Genomic DNA, 20,645 nt, shown 5'->3' with positions numbered 1-20,645 from the left:
AACTAGGAGTCTCAGTACCAAGACACACACCTGTCTTACTTGGCCTTAAGTAAGCCTAGGCAGCACGCGGGGCCACTTGTATAAACTGACGTGGAGCACAGCAGAGGGCAGCGGCCATATGGGAAGGTGGAGAAGCCCTGCCGAGCCGAGGCAGATGTGTAACATGAGCATGCATCACTACAATGACATTAGTGCGGCATGGATTATTCTATCATGAATGCAGTATTTCCTTCTCCCCCGTCTGCAGATCACTTCTCTGATTGACGGCTCATTCATGGAGATTTTTAATTGCCAGGGCCCCCACAGGTGTAGCCACCTTACAGCTCTTCCCAGAAGATGACATTGCAGGTAAGCGCACTCCCCAAGGAGCGATGACTTCTTATAGTAACAGATCCCCCGAGAGCCTCGTACACCGCTGTAAACATGGACCCCAATCTATAAACTTCAGCCCTCCGGGATGCCAAGATGGGATTCTCTCGCTCTAGCCGCTGAGGGATTTCTGTAGTAGCCAGAAAGGCTGCAGAGTTCTCATTTTTGCACTGACCGATTAGATCTGAATAGTACAAGAAAGTGAAGGAGACCCCCAGTGACCCTGCCATTGATACGTAGCGTAGACCTCATGTTAGAGAACACGGCACCTGTTGCTGTTTCCCTGTTATGGGGGGCCTTTTGTGATTTTCAGCAGTGTATGTGTATTCTGGATGTTGGCAGGGACAGGGTTAAACCACTGCTGTAATTAAATCTCTCCCTGATGTCGTCCTATCTCCATTATTAACCTAACTAATACTGACGGCCCCAATTCCCATAATAATATCTCTATTAGATTATGAATGCACACCATGAGTTTGATATCCAGCAATCCTTTTACCATGGCAGCGCTAATGTGGTGTAATGAATTCTCCCCGAGTGATCAGTCGCGGCTCTGAATCTGGAATAAGCAATTGTTCAGATGGATTCTCCCTTCTGTCTGTAGCCTGCAGATAATGGAACCTGGATCCGTGATAAATACCTTTCTCGTACTTTTCCTGAATTACATTCTGCGTCACGTCCAGAGCTGCATTTACAATTTTACCGACTTCGGAGCTGAACTTACGCAGCGATCCTTGCTCTTATAATATATGGACCGAGCATTGATGATTTGAATTCTGGAAAATGGAGACTTTCGCTGAAACCATCTGCACAGAATTTGAAATCCTTTGTGCAGAATTCAGCACAGATTTGCTTATAAGTCTCCTCACTCTGACATGCCGGGCTTGCTATGTCACTCTCCTAAGGAGAAATGTTACACTTAGACCCCAGTCCAGAGCCTCTCACCTAGCCAAATCAGATCTCATACTTTGCACTGATGAGGGGCAACACCCCAAAACACCGTATCTGCAAATTGAAATTCAGGTTTGACTTTTATCCCAAGTCACATTGCAAGGCTCGTTAAAGGGTTGATATTGACTTTTAGGATTACTGCTTCCAATAGAGTTCAAGTCACTTCCTCTCTGAGGAGACAATTTGCATATTTAATTTCCTAGAGGAGCATTGTATGGCTTATAATTGTCCTCACTCTGACATGCCATGCTTGGCTTGTCACTCTCCACAAGGAGAAACCTTACCCCTTAGACCCTTTTGCAATGAAATCTGTGACTAATCCACAGCAAAATCCATATGCGGCTTTTTAGAGCTGATTTTGCTGCAGTTAAATCCACACAAAAAAAACCCGACTCGTGAACTTCGCGTCAATCCTTACAGCTAATCCACATGCCGATCCACATTTCAGTCTATGGCAGAATTTGCAGATATCTGAATTTCTGCTGTGAATTTCTGACCCTGATTATCTTCAAAATCCATGCAAATCCATAGTATGAGAACCTACCCTTTATAAAAGCTGCTCGGGAGTGTATTCAAGACCGTAGCTCCGGATCTGCGTTGATGAAAATAGTCGTCTGAATGAAGCCACATGTGACTGGAGACCTCCCAATTCTCCACGCCAATGGATGACGTTGTAAAGAGAAGCATCAGCCATATGGAATTACAATGCCTGCTTTTTATTTTTTTATTTTTTTTTGCCGCCAGGAGACAAGCCGCCGCCGGAGGTGCTTGGCAGCTGCTTACAATCATGTCCCTATTGAAAACACACAAATTCTCGGCCGAGTTTCATCTTTGCACCCATCAGTACTGGGTCAGGGAACCACGCCTGCATAGATGAGTGCACTGTAATATCAGCACATCCCATCTGCTTTATGTGTACTCTGTAAGACCCCAGCCCAGCGACGTGCACCCCATCATCCAGAACTTGGTAAATCTGCTCTTTTTCCAATAAAATTCTTTCTCTTTAATATAAAAGGAGCCTCTGGGCCCCGCTCCAGCCGTACACATCTTTATCGTATCTCCTGAAGAAGCTGAGCTGTGCAGCGCGGTGCGTTCTGCAAGTCAGCAAATCTGCGCTTCCAATTAATTGCAGCAGCAGCTCCCAGTCCATTAGGAAACATTAAACATTTCTTTCCAAATCGGATCAGCAGAGGAGCAGAGTCGCTGCTGCTGTCGATGGATTTAACCACTTTACGACTGATGGGATTTCACATTTTTCCACATGTCTGGCTGATACGTAGTTATATACAGGCGTGATATGTAAGGGTGGATAAAATGTCTAATTGATGGGAGTCAGATTCAGCTGATCAGCTGTTTAAGGGGTCCCATGGTGCTTGGCGAGCACTGCAGCCCCCCGCAGGTCGTAGCCCACTACTCATGTATTGGTGGCATACTGCATTGAAGGGGATGTGGTTAGGTCGCTCCATGTATTGGTGGGATGTAAGATCGAAGGACTGAATCTTACTGGGTCGTCTGTGTATTAGTGGAAAAAGCTGGAGAAACAATATAAAGCACAATAGGGTCTTATCTGTGTTATGGAGAGCGGGTTCACACGGTGAGGTGGATCCTCTAAGCCCAAGGTCCGGGTGGGCTCACTGGCATCAGTGCAGCAGTCAGATGGACCATGCTGAACTCTGACACGTAGAATGCAAACTAGAAGTTTAATGAAGTCCTGGAGTCCACAGAGTAGGTAGTGATACTGGAAACTGCAGGCAGGTAGGTAGCAAGGTTACTAGAAAGCGCAGACAAGTAACTCAGGGTCTGGAAACCACAGACAAGCAGGAGACGTCCTGATGACTGTGGACTGGAACTGTGCAGACAACTAAGAGCGTTACTACAAGTCTTAGAGCAGATGTGGAGAACCTCAGGCCCGCGGGCCATTTATGGCCCTCGATGACCTTTTATCCGGCCCCCGGCCAGATTCCTGGGGACTGCAGTACTTGGCCCGGCTGCTGTGTTTTGATATCCGCCGGCCCATTAATTTCTCTTACTCTGTGAGCATGTGAACATAGTGTTCACTACTGAACCCTGTGGTGCATGCAATGAAAGATTACGTCCTGACACCAGTGCCAGTATCAGGACGTACTTTGTGGGTGGAATTAGCGCACAATTTATACGGCCCTCGAAGGATATTCTAAATGTCCAAATGGCCCTTGGCAGAAAAAAGATTCCCCACCCCTGTCTTAGAGCAATGCCAATACATGGTGTGTCTCTAAGGAGCCTTTATATAGGCCTTGGAAATACAGCATATTGATCACGCTGGGCTACTTGTAAAGCCCGACGTTGTGCACCCGGAAAATCAAATGGACCTGTCACAATTCCACCCCTCAGTGTGTCTGGGATGCAGTTACTAACAGCTCGGTCGTCCAATCTGGTGCAGGGGCATGCTGAGCTGTTGATGTTTTGATTGACAGCTCGGCCGTCCAATCTGAGTCTGGGAGGTGCTGGGCTGCCTTCAGGTGTTCCCTGTCCCAGGTGATTGACCAGCTACTTAGCTGGGCTGTCAATCCTAGATCTCTGCCAGACATAGATTCAGCTCTGTGTGGTTTGTCTCTCTCTGCCTTGTGCTTTGCTTGTGGATCTTTTTGCTGCCTGACCTTGGACCTCGTTTTGAACCTCTGTTTTGCCTAGCCCCTTTGCTCTGATCTGTTATCCACCTGGTATTTTGACAAATGACCGTTACGTGACTATGCCTTTGGCTCTTGACCTCAGACTCCTGGACTACCCTGACTCACTGCTTGTGTATGAGAAGTGATTCAGCGTCACATGACCGAGGCATGTGTGCAACAATGCCGTGATGGAGGATAATAGGGTGTGAGAAGGTGCTCACCTTACAGGGTTGTGTGAAATGTCAGCTGCTGCAAGCCCACGATGGAGATCCTGATGAAGAAGTCCGGTGACTTAGAAACACATTAGTAATAAACCACATATAATATTCTCCGATCTCCTAGATTCTTCTATTGGTTGTCAGCAGTAGCGCAGTTACCCCACTTCTTTCCATTTCTGTTCTTTATGTATTAGCAGCAAATAAAATCGAAGGGATTTGTAGGATTGTATCCACTTGGGTCACCCATCTATTGATGGCACACAGATGGAGGGATTTTAAAAGGATTAGATTTGGCCGGGTTGCTCATGTATTGGTGGCATACAAGATTGAAGGGTTTTATAGGTTTGCATGTAATTGGGTCGCTCCATGTGTTGGGGGTATACAAGAATGAGGGGATATATAGGATTAGATCTGATTGTGCTGTCCATATATTGGTGGGATGCAAGATTTCGGTGATCTGTAGAATTGGATCTGATTGGTTTGCTTAAAGTTGGCCATATCTCGGTCGAACCCATCTATATTGGCCAACTGTCTAATGTGTATGGGGGGCGCCAGCTGATTGGTGGTCTGGAGAGGTGTTGATTGTGGACTGACGATCACATTGTTCCCCCTGAGATAAGCCGCCGGCCTTTATCATTTGGCAACTTTATCATAGAGAACATAGGAGTGCTCAGTCCATTGGATCAATCGTCTTGGTAGTAAACAAGATTGAATTGATTGATAAGATTGGATGTGATTGGGTTGTTACGCATGTTGAGTGGTATACAAAATTGAGGTGATATATAGGATTAGATCTGATTTGATTGCTCACATATTGGCGGGATATAAGATTGGATCTCTTTGGATCACCTATGTCTTGGTGGGATATGAGATTGAAATGATTTAAGACTAAAGGCCCCGTCACACATAACGAGATCGCTAGCGAGATCGTTGATACGTCACGGTTTTTCTGACACAATAGCGATATCGCTAGCGATCTCGTTATGTCTGACAGGTAGCAACGATCAGGCCCCTTTTGTGAGATCGCTGATCGTTACAAAGCTTCCTGGACCATTCCTGGGTCGTTGCGCTCCCGCTGGGCAGTGTGCATCGCTGTATTTGACACCTTATCAACGACCTCGTTAGCGATTCAGAACTGAGACAGGTAGGCGTGCATAAATTGGACTTTTCCGCGCCCCTCATCCCCGATTGGTGGTCGCTACAGCGTTCTCATTTTCCGCCGTGCATAAAGAAGGCAACAGAATAGCGATTCCATCCTTTGTTTCTGACCTTGTGCTGGATTGCAGATCCTAGAAGAATTCTCCGGGCTGTTGATATCCGTTCATTCGACTGAGTCCTGCTTTTGCGTAATTTTATGCACGCCTTTGTGACACAGTACAGTCCCTATCAAGGTGTGGATCGTTGAAATAGCTGCTGTGTGAAAGCGTCCCAACGACCGCCGAGATCGTTAGTTAGATCGCTGGGGCGGCCGAAATCGTTGGGAAGCTCTGCATGTTTGACAGCTCCCCAGCGATCACGAAACGACTCTCCAGCGATCCCAAAACCGTGACGTAATAACGATCTCGCTAGTGATCTCGTTATATGTGACGGGGCCTTAAATCTGATTGGGTCGGTCTGTTGTATCTGTGGCACAAAAGATTGAAGGGGTTTAAAAATTGGATCTGAGTTTCCCCGTATATTGGTGGGATACAAGATGGAAGTGATTCATGGGATTGGATCTGATTGTGTCACCTGTGTATTGGTGGGATACGACATTGTAGGGATTTACAGGATTGGAGCTGGTTGGGTTGCTCTGTGTGTTGGTAACATACGAGGTGTAATTGATTTATAGGACTGGATCTGGTTGCGTTGTTCATGCATTGGTGGGGGATTTATAGGATGCTGTAGCATAAGGAGCCAGGCACTACATTACGGCCTTCATTGATCTGCCCCATCACTCAGGTTAATGAACTCTGCCGCTTGCCCGATGATAATTAGCAGATTGCATCAATCAGAAGGTAGATAAACATTTCTGCTGTTCATAAGAAGATTATTATTGGGAAATGTGGGTATAAATGGCCACCGAGTAATTACATGGCATATAACAATGCTGAAACTAAGAGAGATCCATGAAATGAGTGATCACCTTCTTCAGGGGCGATTTGTCATTTCTACGCTCCGGACAATAAGAGTCAGACTGGTCCATCAGATGCCAGGACAATTCTTCAGTGGGCACCGATATGATCATGGGCACCAGAACCAAGAGGGTTCATGAAATTCAAGAGCGGACATAAAGCAATTAAAGGGGACACACATATAGCTCAATGTTGGGCTCAAAGCAGTTCAGTGCTGGGTCATATAGGTGGTTGGCAGTTGTAGTGCAGCTCCCAGTGTGTCCCATCAATTTCATACAGTACCTGAAGCTCATGGTCTTGTTCTCACCTCCCACAACAACGTAAAACTGCTTTTTGTGCACATTCCAGGTTAATATGTCCGGGAACTGTCCTCATTCTCATGCTCTGTTACTAACTTGCCATTCACTCATTTCAGTAGGCAATTCTCTGTGATCAGCATTCTTCCAGTACTACAGGTGCAAAACTGCCTTTCTCTCACCTCCCGGCATGTTGTGTTCTTGCCATTGTCCAATAACTTGCCTGCCCATTTATTTGTCATGTCTGTATGCAGTTTGTTGGACAGGAAAGTAGGAGCAGAGCGTTAAAGACCTGCCCCTGCTTTCTGTAGCGGGACCAAGACCCTCCCCCCCCACTTTCTGTAGCAGGACCAAAATCCCCCCCTTCTTTTTGTAGCGGGACCAAAACCCACCCCCCCACACCACTCGCTTTCTGTAGCAGGACCAAAACCCCCCCTTCTCTCTGTAGCGGGACCAAGACCCACCCCCCCACCCCCTCGCTTTCTGTAGAGGGACCAAGACCCGCCCCCCCCCCCCTCACTTTCTGTAGTGGGACCAAGACCCCTTCCCTTGCTTTCTTTAGAGTGACAAAGACTCGCATCTACTGCTTGTAATCTATTTTGGTGTCAGTGCTGCTACAGTTAAAGGGGTATTCCCATCTCCAAGATCCTATCTCAATATGTAGTAGGTGTAATAATGATAATAATGTTAGCAAATACCTTTAATTAGAAATGTAATATAATTTTTCTGAGTCACTATGTCTCTTTCCTCATGTGAAGGCATTGCAGGACCTTAGGTATCCATGGCTACAACCACTAGCAACTAGCTAACTGTCATTATATCAGTGGCTGTAACCATGGATACCTAAGGTCTTGCAATGTCTGCACATGAGGAAAGAGACATAGCGAATCAGAAGAACTATACTACATTTCTAATTGGAGGTATTTGCTAATATTATTATCATTATTACACCTACTACATATTGAGATAGGATCTTGGATATGGGAATACCCCTTTTAAATTAATCTTGACAACAGTCAGTAAACAGCAAATCACAGAGAAAGGAGACCCCTAATGGCCGGCACTCTGGAGAAATTTGTCTGTCTGAAAATGTAATTTGGGGTAAATAAAGTACTTATTGTATTGTCCACAGAATGAGCCTTGAAACGACAGAGACCATTTAGGTCACCTAGCTGAAATTGTGAGATGTAAAGGGTTTAACTACAGGACATAAATTCAAAAAACATCACAAAGGAAATAAAAATCAGCCTTAGAAACGCCGGGTCAGATTACCAATGCACCAGCAGGATACAGCAGACCCCCATGATAAGGGCGAGGGCAGCACAGGTGCAAAATACCGATGCAAACAGCCACTCACAGACCTACCAGATCATGGAGGGGGCTGTGTATACATGCACACAGATAGGGCTCCTTTTTCTCCTTTGTGATTGTTTAAAGGGTTTGTCCAAAAGCAGAAAATAGGATCACTGGAGTTTTTTTTTTATTCCAAAAACAGCACCACATCTGGCTGTGTTCAGTAGTGCAGTTTGTATGAAGGTAACAGTTTTGCTCTATTTGTTTTGTAAAGGCTAAAAGAAGGGAAGAAATCATCGCCCTGCTGAAAAAGCAAAGAGAAGATCGTATTAAGGTACAGTTATGACGTAATACCATAAATAATGAATATCTGTATGCTTTTATTTGCTCAGACCCACATACATGTACAGTATGTCCGTTGTCCTGTCCTTTAGTAACCAAGGCCATAAATGCTAAGAAGCTTTTTCCTAATAGTTTTGATACAGCCATGGAATCTTTATAGCAAAGCATCTCTTGCCTGCTCCTCAGTCTGTAGCCACCAGTAGGGCATTGAGCAGAATGGGGGCCACACATCTACTTCTGGGGCCGCGCATTCTCTTCTGGGGGCCGCGCATTCTCTTCTGGGGGCCGCGCATTCTCTTCTGGGGGCCGCGCATTCTCTTCTGGGGGCCGCGCATTCTCTTCTGGGGGCCGCGCATTCTCTTCTGGGGGCCGCGCATTCTCTTCTGGAGGCCGCGCATTCTCTTCTGGAGGCCGCGCATTCTCTTCTGGAGGCCGCGCATTCTCTTCTGGAGGCCGCGCATTCTCTTCTGGAGGCCGCGCATTCTCTTCTGGAGGCCGCGCATTCTCTTCTGGGGGCCGCGCATTCTCTTCTGGGGGCCGCGCATTCTCTTCTGGGGGCCGCGCATTCTCTTCTGGGGGCCGCGCATTCTCTTCTGGGGGCCGCGCATTCTCTTCTGGGGGCCGCGCATCCTCCTCTGGGGGCCGCGCATCCTCTTCTGGCTTCACTCTCAAACAGAAAAGTCTTCTATTTCCTCTCTGTGTTGCATCTGCTGCTACCTCTCCATTTCTGGCAGCGCGAGACGGGGCCCTATTGTTGAGATGGGTGGGGGACCCAGAGAAGCGAGATGTTCTTTTGGGGCCGCGCATCCTCTTCCGGCTTCACTGCAAGTTGCATTTTAGAGGATTATTTTTATTATTGATCAACAAATATGTTCTCAAACAACCCAAAAGACTCATAAATATCCAAGCTTAATATTTTTGGAAGTTAGAGTGGTTTTTTTTTAGATTTGGCTATCTTAGGAGGATATCTGTTTGTGCAGGTAACTATTACTGTGCAGAATTATTAGGCAACTTAATAAAAATATAATCCCATCTCACTTGTTTATTTTCACCAGGTAAACCAATATCAGTGCACAAAATTTAGAAATAAACATTTCTGACATGCAAAAACAAAAACTAAAAAAATTAGTGATCAATATAGCCACCTTTCTTTACGATGACACTCAACAGCCTTCTATCCATAGATTCTGTCAGTTGCTTGATCTGTTTTCGATCAACATTGCGTACAGCAGCCACCACAGCCTCCCAGACACTGTTCCGAGAGGTGTACTGTTTTCCCTCCCTGTAGATCTCACATTTTATGATGGACCACAGGTTCTATATGGGGCTCAGATCAGGTGAACAAGGGGGCCATGTCATTATTTTTTCTTCGTTTAGACCTTTACTGGCCAGCCACGCTGTGGAGTAGTTGGATGTATGTGATGGAGCATTGTCCTGCATGAAAATCATGTTTTTCTTGAACGATACCGACTTCTTCCTGTACCACTGCTTGAAGAAGTTGTCTTCCAGGAACTAGCAGTAGGTCTGGGAGTTGAGCTTCACTCCATCCTCAACCCGAAAAGGTCCCACAAGTTCATCTTTGATGATACCAGCCCATACCAGTACCCCACCTCCACCTTGCTGGCGTCTGAGTCGTTGTGGAGCTCTCTGCCCTTTACTGATCCAGCCTCTGACCCATCCATCTGGCCCATCCAGAGTCACTCTCATTTCATCAGTCCATAAAACCTTTGAAAAATCAGTCTTAAGATATTTCTTGGCCCATTCTTGACATTTTATCTTATGTTTCTTGTTCAAAGGTGGTCGTTTTTCAGCCTTCCTTACCTTGGCCATGTCTCTGAGTATCGCACACCTTGTGCTTTTTGATATTCCAGTAACGTTGCAGCTCTGAAATATGGCAAAACTGGTGGCGAATGGCATCTTGGCAGCTTCACGCTTGATTTTCCTCAATTCATGGGCAGTTATTTTGTGCCTTTTTTGGCCAACACGCTTCTTGCGACCCTGTTGGCTATTTGCCATTAAACGCTTGATTGTTTGGTGATCACGCTTCAAAAGTTTGGAGATTTCAAGACTGCTGCATCCCTCTGCAAGACATCTCACAATTTTGGACTTTTCAGAGCTCGTCAAATCTCTCTTCTGACCCATTTTGCCAAAGGAAATGAAGTTGCCTAATAATTAAGCACACCTTACATAGGGTGTAGATGTCACTAGTCAACACCCCTCCTCATTACAGAGATGCACATCACCAGATTTACTTAATTGGTAGTTGGCTCTCAAGCCTGTGCAGCTTGTAGTAGGACAACATGTATAAAAAGTATCATGTGATCAAAATACTCATTTGCCTAATAATTCGGCACACAGTGTATTTCCTCTCTGTGTTGCATCTGCTGCTACCTCTCCATTTCTGGCAGCGCGAGACAGGGCACTATTGTTGAGATGGGTGGGGGACCCAGAGGTGCGAGATGGGAATACTCACTTAAATGGTGCCCTAGCAAAGAATTACAGTTTAACTACCGTAAATCCCACGCAGCATTTGTGGGTTTCCACCCCGGAGCTGAGTGCACACATTTGCTTTCTCCCTGGGACGACGTGGTGCGGCATCCACTATTATGTGCTGACTCCGAGCCGATTTATCACAAGTTGTAATAAGCAATTTGCATTATAGTTAACGAGGAAATGCAATCATCACAGATTGATGCTGCAGCGCGGCGGCGTGGGCCGGGGAATATCATCCCGCCAGCGTTACTACAGCTGCTACTAATGATTTATGGAGCCATCTCTCTGCCATTTTCTGCTGCCGTCCTGATCCTTATTGATCTTTTTTTCGGTATTAATAATACATGGTCGGCTCTCCTCCCCTCGCAGGGCGGCCGCAGCTGTAATTACCGCTTCTGCTCTGCTCTCTGGATCGGTTTTGTGTTGATCAATGTTTATTGTTTGTAGTGATACAGCAGAGGACATACTGCATCATTGGCCGGACGGAGCCGACTGGCGCACGCACAAGAGTGCTTAAGAGGCACGATGGCACCTAAAGCTTGGGAGGATGATTGGAATAAGAGCTTGTGTGAATTATACAGGACGGAGCAATATAAAGGGGCAGGTAGCCAGCGAAGTTCTGCTGTGGTCGACATTTTGGGTTTTGTTATCGGTGATGTCGGTCACATCTGTGCCAACTCCGTAATGTTCCCGAGTGCTCCACAGAAGTTTGAAGAACCTTTTCTGACCTGGTTGTTTCTGCTATCTTGTCCTCAGGGCCACACAACATTTATAATTGATTTCTAAAGGTCTGGAAAGTTTGGGGTCCCCATTGGCTGCAACTTCAACACGTCTGACCCTGTGGGGTGCCAGAAGACACATTGATGCCAGAAGTGCTGCCACAAACTGCTCCTTATATTTAAGGAAAACGTGGCTAGCCTAAGGGGCTCTCCACCCCAAAATTATTATTCAAAAAAATAAAGTATAGTCACATACCAGTCTCCTTCCACTACTTTTCTAGTGCTGCCTGGGTCCCTGCCCCTGTTCTTACTTCTTCTGGCAAGACTATGCATCACCACTGCCGCCAATCACTGGATGTAGCAGTATCCAATGCATCGGTGATTGGCTGCAGTAGTCACAAAACGGAGAATACAAAGACCCGCGGTATACATCCTGTTACTTTCATACAGACATGTGATTTCTGCATCCAATCTTTGCCACAACAGTGATGCATTGAACACTGCTGCAGACAATCAGTGGCCCATACAGCATAAGAGGAAGCAGGTAGAGACATAATGCTGTAAGACCTGCCCCCGCTTTGTGTAGATGGGCAGAGGCCCGCCCCCGCTTTGTGTAGATGGGCAGAGGCCCGCCCCCGCTTTGTGTAGAGGGGGCAGAGGCCCGCCCCCGCTTTGTGTAGAGGGGGCAGAGGCCCGCCCCCGCTTTGTGTAGAGGGGCGGCCCGGCCCGCCCCCGCTTTGTGTAGAGGGGGCAGAGGCCCGCCCCCGCTTTGTGTAGAGGGGCCGAGGCCCGCCCTCGCTTTGTGTAGAGGGGGCCGAGGCCCGCCCCCGCTTTGTGCAGAGGGGGCCGAGGCCCGCCCCCGCTTTGTGTAGAGGGGGCCGAGGCCCGCCCCCGCTTTGTGTAGAGGGGCCGAGGCCCGCCCCCTCTTTGTTCAGAGGGGGCCGAGGCCCGCCCCTGCTTTGTGTAGAGGGGGCCGAGGCCCGCCCCTCCTTTCTTTAGAGCAACAAGGACCCATGTCTACTGCCTGTGCCAATGCTGGAAGAGACGCAAGGGGATTGGTAAGGTGAGAATATCATATTTGTTTTTTTTATTTTTACCTATTCTGGACAGCCCTTTTAAGACTTGCTGTAAAATGCCACAGTGGTACTGTGTCGCCTTCTGGTAGTCCGTGCGCTCCTCCTATCAGTGTGCCCTAGCGGTCACTTGCCCGGTATTATTATTAGTATTATAATTATTATTATTATTTATATAGCACCATTGATTCCATGGTGCTGTACATGAGAAGGGGTTACATACCAAATACAGATATCACCTACAGTAAATGACTAACAATGATAGCCCGGTACAGAGGGAGGAGGACCCTGCCCCTGCCGGCTTACATTCTACAGGTAGTTTAAGAGATCAGGAGACAACCGGGCAGCGTTTCACTTACTTTATAGGCTTATTCCTGCGGCTTTTAGCTCAGGAGTGATGGGCGGTGGCCCTCTAAATAAAGTTTTCTTCATCTGAAAGGGACGGGGCCATCACACGCCAGTGACATTTATACGTCTCCTTGCAGTCGCCCTGTCAGCGACGTTCAGCATCTTTCTTCTGGTGCTCGAGGTTACAGTAAATGCAATATAAATCCAGCGGAATTTCAGATCCGAGACAGATAAATGCAGTTCAGACGGCTCGGGCCGCTCGCTTTCCTGTCTGCATTTCATCACTGGCTCGTCTTCACTATGTAGGATCATTTCTAATAGCATTATAGGATCTCCTGACTGTAGTTCTGGGCAGCGGCGTAACTCGAAGCTCATGGGCCCCAATGCAAAAGTTCCAACGAGACCCCCCAATTATTGTAAACCATTAATAGTAATGGTCTTTTCTATGGGCCAAAGGGACCTTTTAGGCTCCAGGGTCCGGGTGCGATTGCAACCCGTGCACTTAGTCTAGTTACGCCCCTTCTTTATAGACCGGTGACATCCAGAATATTCCTCGATCCAGAGGATAGTGTGTGATCAATGGTGGGATCCGACCGATGGTTCCCGATCAATCATGGGGAAAGGGATTTGTTCACAATACTAAGACCTAATGCTTTATTACAACGTTGCCTGTTGATTTCACTTTGTATCACTTTCCTCCATTTAGAAAGAACTCGTGTCTTTTGGGCATAAACCAAATATCCACATAGAAGAGCGAAGGTAAGTTGGTACCTTTCATCACTTATCCATAAATGCGTGATAAGTGAGGACCCCACCCCCACCGATCGGCTGACTTTTGAGCGGAGAGACCCATGAACATGCGCAGCTCCGCCGTGATTTAGAGACCAGCAGCTGCCCCATCTTGCGGATCAGGTGTCCCTCCTAATAGGCAGAACTCCCAATGATGCCCCTCCACCTACCAGACATATATGGTCCATCCTGTTGATATGATAGAATTGTCTTTGGTCATTTGAATCTACATAGTATATTGATTATCTCTTCATTTCTTTGTCCAATGATCACTTTAATTTCACAGATCAGAAGTACATGCACAGATAAGAAAGTCTTTCCTCACTCGGACTCCTCGCCTCTTGCAACGATCCTTCACTCTCAGTTCACTAGTAAAGTTTGTCTTCAGAGCATATTGTCTGCTCATGTAGAGATCAAGTTATAGCTGCTGCCTATAGAAGTCTATAGAGAGGAGGAGGGAGGAGCTGCAGAGAGTGAGAGCCACAGACATAACTGCTTCTTCTATTCCATTTCTTCTGGCCACAAGTCCTGGATTCACAGCTACACTGCTCAGAACTGTTGTATAATGTCCTCCATGCTGCTGCTGCTTCTTTGTATGTGTACTGCTTCTTCTAGTACATTTTTACCATCTGCCCCCAAATCCTGGATTCACAGCTACACTGCTCAGTACGGTTGTATAATTTCCTTCATGCTGCTACTGCTTCTTCTAGTACATTTTTTACCATCTGCCCCAAGTCCTGGCTTCACAGATACACTGCTCATTACTGTTGTATAATCTCCGAGCTGCTTCTGCTACTTTGTATATGTATTCCTTCTTCTAGTACATTTCTACCATTTGCCCCAAATCCTGGCTTCACAGCTACACTGCTCAGTACTGCTATATAATGTTCTCCTTGCTGCTGCTGCTTTTTTAAATGTATACTGCTTCTTCTAGTACATTTTTTTACTATTGGTCCCCAAGTCCGGGCTTCACAGCTACACTGCTCAGTACTGTTGTACAATAGTCCTGGCTTCACAGCTACACTGCTCAGTACTATTGTATAATAGTCCTGGCTTCACAGCTACACTGCTCAGCACTATTGCATAATGTCCTCCATGATGCCGCTCCTGCTTCTTCGTATGTGTAAGATAGAAACAAGAGAGCAGGATCGTCTCTTCTCTGTGTGTGCTGTGTACGCCAGACATCATAGCAGCTCGTCTCAGGGACAGGTGACATGAAGAGATCGAGATTGATGATAAATGCAGGATACAAGTCATATAATGCCAGGAAATCATGTTTGTGTGGCGCCCCTGAGGGTTTGGTCGCCACAGAGGTATTGCATCTCATCCAGAGGTGTGGTATCTCACTCTCAGGTAGGGTCCTGAGCCATACTCTTTCCTTAACACTACATCCACTACACCACATTTCCGGGGGACAGGGCGAGATTGCTCCTACGGGAGAGCACAGTCCCTGATCCCTGGCTGGAGTGGGGAGGAACCATTTAGAGAGGGGGAACTATGTAGTGGATGGGTGGAGGACATAGATCCTGGGAGCACTGGAGTAGGAGATATAAAAGTAAGGAACCATCTTGGTTCGGGGAGAGAAAGGAGTCTTAGAGTGCAGGAGCAGGGGCTCCGTACGAGCTCTGCTCCAGAGGCGGGCCTAGCCAGGAGGCCTGAGCCTGAAGGAGAGAGGAAAGAGAAGGGGAGCAGGAGAAGCTCCAGGACGAGAAGAGAAGGGACCCCAGGGGTACGGGCCGTGCAGCAAGCCACCCATACGCCCGCCGCTGCCAGGAGGTAGGAGGGTCAGGCCGGAGAAAGGGAACTGGTCCCTTAACTAGCCAAGAGCTACAAGGCCTAACTAGAGAACCGGAGGCTGCAGCATTTCTAATACCGCAGACCATAAGTCCATACCAGAGTACTAAGAAGGTAGCCGCATAGGACCCAGGGAACAGAACACACGTCGCCCACCAAGGCCCGAGGACACCGGACAGGAGTGCTACTAGGTGTGAGGTGCAGGGAGAAGGCCAGAGAGGACACACAGAAGGGGGTCCTGATAAATACTCTGGAGATATCTGAGGGTCATCCGAGCCCCTCACTGCGTGAACACAGGACGCCATGGGCTCTTACACTGGCCCTGTAACTGGAACTGCTTCCACCGTGAGTAAAGGATCTGGGACTGCATCGTTTGGACTCTGTGATTATTCTTGCACCGCGACGCCTTGCACCATCACCACCGTCATCCATACACGCTGCCCTGAAGCTCCACTCTTCCTGTGGGGAGTTACATCACCTTGCTGCGCACACCACCAGCTTCAGCGGACTGCTCCGCAGCGGCGGTTACCAATAACCGCATTCCACAGGTGGCGTAGTCGGACTATATAAACCTATACACATAGACTACCCTGGTTTGACCGCCCTGGGTCACGGACCGGGTCGCCGCCACGGTGACTACAACCCCCAGCATCTACAAGGCCCTGCTTCGGGTGCCCCACAGCCCAGGGGGCGCGTCATTAACAATGGCTAAAAATTTACCTGATCGACGTTTTCGCTTTTACCTTCTCCCTTCTTCCAAATTCTGCTGGCTTACCAGACACAATTAGAAAATCCACAGATTCTGATTTGTAAGAAGTAAATTTTTCACTTTTACATTGGGGGCAAATTAAGAATAAAACAGCTTATAGTAAAAATAAATAAAATTGCAATGTGTGAACCCAGTCTAACGCTCAGAACCTCTGATTAATAAGAATGCATTACCCTGAAGGTAACAGCATATATCAATATTATATGGCTTTTATAAACTCTTAATAATTTCTAATTTTTCATGATTTTATCAGTGAACCGGTTGCATTTCGCACCTTGTCAGTGTGAACAGTCTGAGGTTTACGTGCCGCGCAGCTTTATGTCTGTGTGAGCAGGACAAGACCTCGGTATTGATCCCGCAGCCATTTAATCAACATCGAGGCAAAGATTTACCAACGTTGCTGCTGTTCTAGGTGTCTTGGTCAATGTTAATAACATCACATAACAAGGAAAGGATTACAAAGCGCAATGTATCATTTATGGCGGTATCCAGAGCTGCGTCCGCCTCGTGTAATACAATGATGATCTACGTTCTTTATGGTGGCACCACGAAGACTGAAACGACAGCAACATTGCAAACCCTAACACAAGGCAAGCTAATACTGCAGTGCCCGAGCCTTCTACTTAAATCCCCTGCAACCAGTCAGAACAACTGTACATATCCACCAATGAATACAATATTTACAGCAAACGTCAGAAAACATTATAATTTATTGGTGAATATGTATAATGTCGGATCATTGGTTGCTGTGCAGCTGAAGGCAAACAAATGTGGCAGTGCAAAATTCTGCCTCCCATTAAAAAAGGTTTTCCCATCTACACCAGGGTATACGTATACCCTCACTTTATGATTTTGAGGGTCAGACTTGTGTGATGATCCTGAGAATGGAGGGGATGCATTGGTAGCTTAGTGCTGTTCTCCCTGCATTATGGTTCCCTGTACAGTGTCTGTTCAAGGTAGTATAGCAAATGAGACAGGCTGCAGCATAACTCCCAGCCACGCAAATGTGCTGGGAACCCCTGGTATTGTCCCTCCCCAGTAATATTTGCTGGATCTACAGTCTGTGTGTCTCTCCCAGTAATATAGGCTGGATGTGAGCTCTGTGTGTCTCTCCCAGTAATATAGGCTGGATGTGAGCTATGTGTGTCTCTCCCAGTGATATAGGCTGGATGTGAGGTCTCTGTGTCTCTCCCAGTGATATAGGCTGGATGTGAGGTCTGTATTTCTCTCCCAGTAATAAAGGCTGAATGTGAGCTCTGTGTCTTTCCCAGTAATATAGAAAATGCAAAAGGTAAAAGCTGGTGATAAAAAGCGCTAAGGCATATAACATTCAGCAATTACTACCTTTATTAAAGTCCTTGTAAAAACACAACTCGTTTCGACGGCGTGCAAGCCATCTTCATCACGTGATAATCACCTGATGAAGACGGCTTGCATGCCGTGGAAACGCGTTGTGTTTTTACAAGGACTTTAATAAAGGTAGTAATTGCTGAATTTTATATGTCTTAGCGCTTTTTATCACCAGCTTTTACCTTTTTCATTTTCCACATTTCCCCCCTTTGGGGTTACTGGTGAGCTGCTTTGGGTTACTTTTTAATTTTAGCTCATGGACTGTTTGCCCCTCATTTTGACATCCTAGCGCTTCTTACTACCAGCTTCAACGTCTTTTTTTCTTTTCTCCCAGTAATATAGGCTGAATGAGAGCTATGTGTCTCTCCCACTAATATAGGCTGAATGTGAGCACTGTGTGTCTCTCCCAGTAATATAGGCTGGATGTGAGCACTGTGTGTCTCTCCCAGTAATATAGGCTGGATGTGAGCACTGTGTGTCTCTCCCAGTAATATAGGCTGGATGTGAGCACTGTGTGTCACTCCCAGTAACATAGGCTGGATGTGAGCTCTGTGTGTCTCTCCCACCAATATAGGGTGGATGTGAGGTCTGTGTGTCTCTCCCAGTAATATAGGCTGGATGTGAGAACTGTGTGTCTCTCCCAGTAATGTAGGCTGGATGTGAGGTCTGTGTGTCTCTCCCAGTAATATAGGCAGCATTTGAGGTCTGTGTGTCTCTCCCAGTAATATAGGCTGGATGTGAGCTCTATGTGTCTCTCCCAGTAATATAGGCTGAATGTGAGGTATGTGTGTGTCTCCCAGTAATATAGGCTGGATGTGAGGTCTGTGTGTCTCTCCCAGTGATATAGGCTGGATGTGAGGTCTGTGTGTCTCTCCCAGTGATATAGGCTGGATGTGAGGTCTGTGTGTCTCTCCCAGTGATATAGGCTGGATGTGAGGTCTGTGTGTCTCTCCCATTAATATAGGCAGGATGTGAGGTCTGTGTGTCTCTCCCAGTAATATAGGCTGCATTTGAGATCTGTGTGTCCCTCCCCTTAATATAGGTTGGATGTGAGTTCTGCATGTCTGTGGTATTAATATTGTCTGAATGTGAGGTCTGTGTGTCTTTCCCAGTAATATAGGCTGGATATGGGGTATGAGTGTAACTATCAGTAATATAGGCTGGATGTGAGGTCTGTGTGTCTCCCAGTAATATAGGCTGGATGCGAGGTGTGTGTTTTTACCAGTAATATAGGCTGAATGTAAGGTGTGAGTTTCTACCAATAAGGGAGGCTGGGTGTGAGCTCTTTGTGTCTCTCCTGGTAATATAAAATAGATGTGAGGTCTGTGTGACTTTCCCATTAACATAGGCTGGATATGAGCTCTGTGTGTCCTTCCCGGTAATATAGGCTGGATGTTAGCTGTGTCCCTCCCCTTAATATAGTTTAGATGTGAGTTCTGCATGTCTGCTAGTAATGTTGGCTGGATGTGAGCTCTCATTGTCTTTCATTGGAATAAAGGCTGGAGTGAGCTCTGTGCATCCCTCACAGGCTTTATGTGAATGCTGTGCATATCCATAGTGCTCATATCTTTATTAGCTCATATCCAGTATGAACACAGCTTCTATCCTGCACTCATTTCCTCTTACTGTGCTTTCCTCTTTATCTACAGCTTCTTTTCTCTGCTCTCCTTGAGGCTGTAGATATTTTCTCTTCTCTCCAACACTACAGATCTGTGTACAACCCCTCCCTGCTGCAATTCCTAACACTGAGAGAAGAGGTGGGAGGAGAGGAGGAAGTCAGAATGGTGCAGGAGCTGTGTCTGATTTGTAACATTTTTGCAGATCATTCAGCTAGATAAAAGAATTGGAGACTCGATTAGCAAAATGGTAGAAAACTTTTAATGAAGACTATTTAGAAAGTTACTATTCCGTACAAACCTGTACACAGCCTTTAATTTTCTTTGCAATCAGTTCTTAAAAAGAAAGTCTGCTTAACGCTATATCACGGACATATATTGCAGCATTTCATGTTTCTTTTTTTGTAGGCCACCCACACCGGACATAGAAGAGTTGGAAGATATAAAGGCCGTGACGCAGCTTGTATAGCTGTAACCTCAATAACGGGACACGTCTGACCAGTGCTGGTCTCTGGGACACTTGTTAGTTTACATGATCCAATTCCGCAACAAAGCAGATTTATTATTCTGCATGAACATCGATTTTGGTCTGGTTTTCCTCTTTGTGGAACAAATCAATTTAGACAAATTTGTTATTGATTTGAGCCAAAAAGAGCAGAATTTTCCACCACATTTTGGCGTCAAAAGAGAAACACAAATATGGTTAAGTTGAACATAGTTTATGGCAGAAATGCTGCATTGGTTGCAGAAAGAAGAGCTAAATAGCAGGTATTTTATCTGAACGTATAGGATTGTTTTTTAAAAGTCGGATCACCTCTTCAATGTCTCAATCTAGAATGGAGCTGCCAAGTCATCAACCAGTTAAAAAGGCAGAAATCTGCCTCGATGTCCGCCTGTCGCACCGTAACCCTTATTTTATTCAGTGAATTGCATTTGCGAATATATAATGAAATATGAAATGTTATAGAGTAGTGCAGTGATTGCTTTATCCTGGATACAGGCCTGTGTTATATAAGTAACTTTGTATATCAGTAATAATGTAGTTTGATATTTCATTAAATCTATTGTCTTTCATTACTATGATGAATAAATCGCTTACATGGTCACTGTGCGTCTCCATTGTGAGTGACTTACTGTCCACTGACTGTTGTGAAGTGTAATCTGTTTCTAGCAGCCGACACACAGATGTATTAAAAAGGGCCGGTCTCATCTCTACAGGAAGCGGGGGCCGGTCTCATCTCTACAGGAAGCGGGGGCCGGTCTCATCTCTACAGGAAGCGGGGGCCGGTCTCATCTCTACAGGAAGCGGGGGCCGGTCTCATCTCTACAGGAATTGGGGGCCGGTCTTATCTCTACAGGAAGCGGGGGCCGGTCTCATCTCTACAGGAAGCGGGGGGCCGGTCTTATCTCTACAGGAATTGGGGGCCAGTCTCATCTCTACAGGAAGCGGAGGCCGGTCTTAT

At 46.5% G+C, this 20,645-nt stretch overlaps 1 protein-coding gene across 1 annotated transcript in view; it reads left to right on the top strand.

Moving 5' to 3' along the window:
• Nucleotides 1–20,288, top strand: part of HOATZ (HOATZ cilia and flagella associated protein) — a 41,901-nt gene extending 21,613 nt beyond the window's left edge. Inside the window, exons 4-6 of the mRNA XM_073655292.1 lie at nt 8,164–8,223; nt 13,571–13,623; nt 19,591–20,288. Coding sequence (XP_073511393.1) covers nt 8,164–8,223; nt 13,571–13,623; nt 19,591–19,651 — 174 coding nt within the window. The 3' untranslated portion in view covers nt 19,652–20,288. The remainder of the gene's footprint in view (nt 1–8,163; nt 8,224–13,570; nt 13,624–19,590) is intronic.
• The last annotated feature ends 357 nt before the right edge of the window (nt 20,289–20,645 follow it).

Source organism: Phyllobates terribilis, unplaced genomic scaffold, assembly GCF_046119375.1.
Source record: "Phyllobates terribilis strain yellow unplaced genomic scaffold, ASM4611937v1 Scaffold_12__6_contigs__length_324123572, whole genome shotgun sequence".
Lineage (NCBI taxonomy): Eukaryota > Metazoa > Chordata > Amphibia > Anura > Dendrobatidae > Phyllobates > Phyllobates terribilis.
Note: the sequence above shows the minus strand (reverse complement) of the source record. Positions and strands in the feature narration are given on the sequence as shown.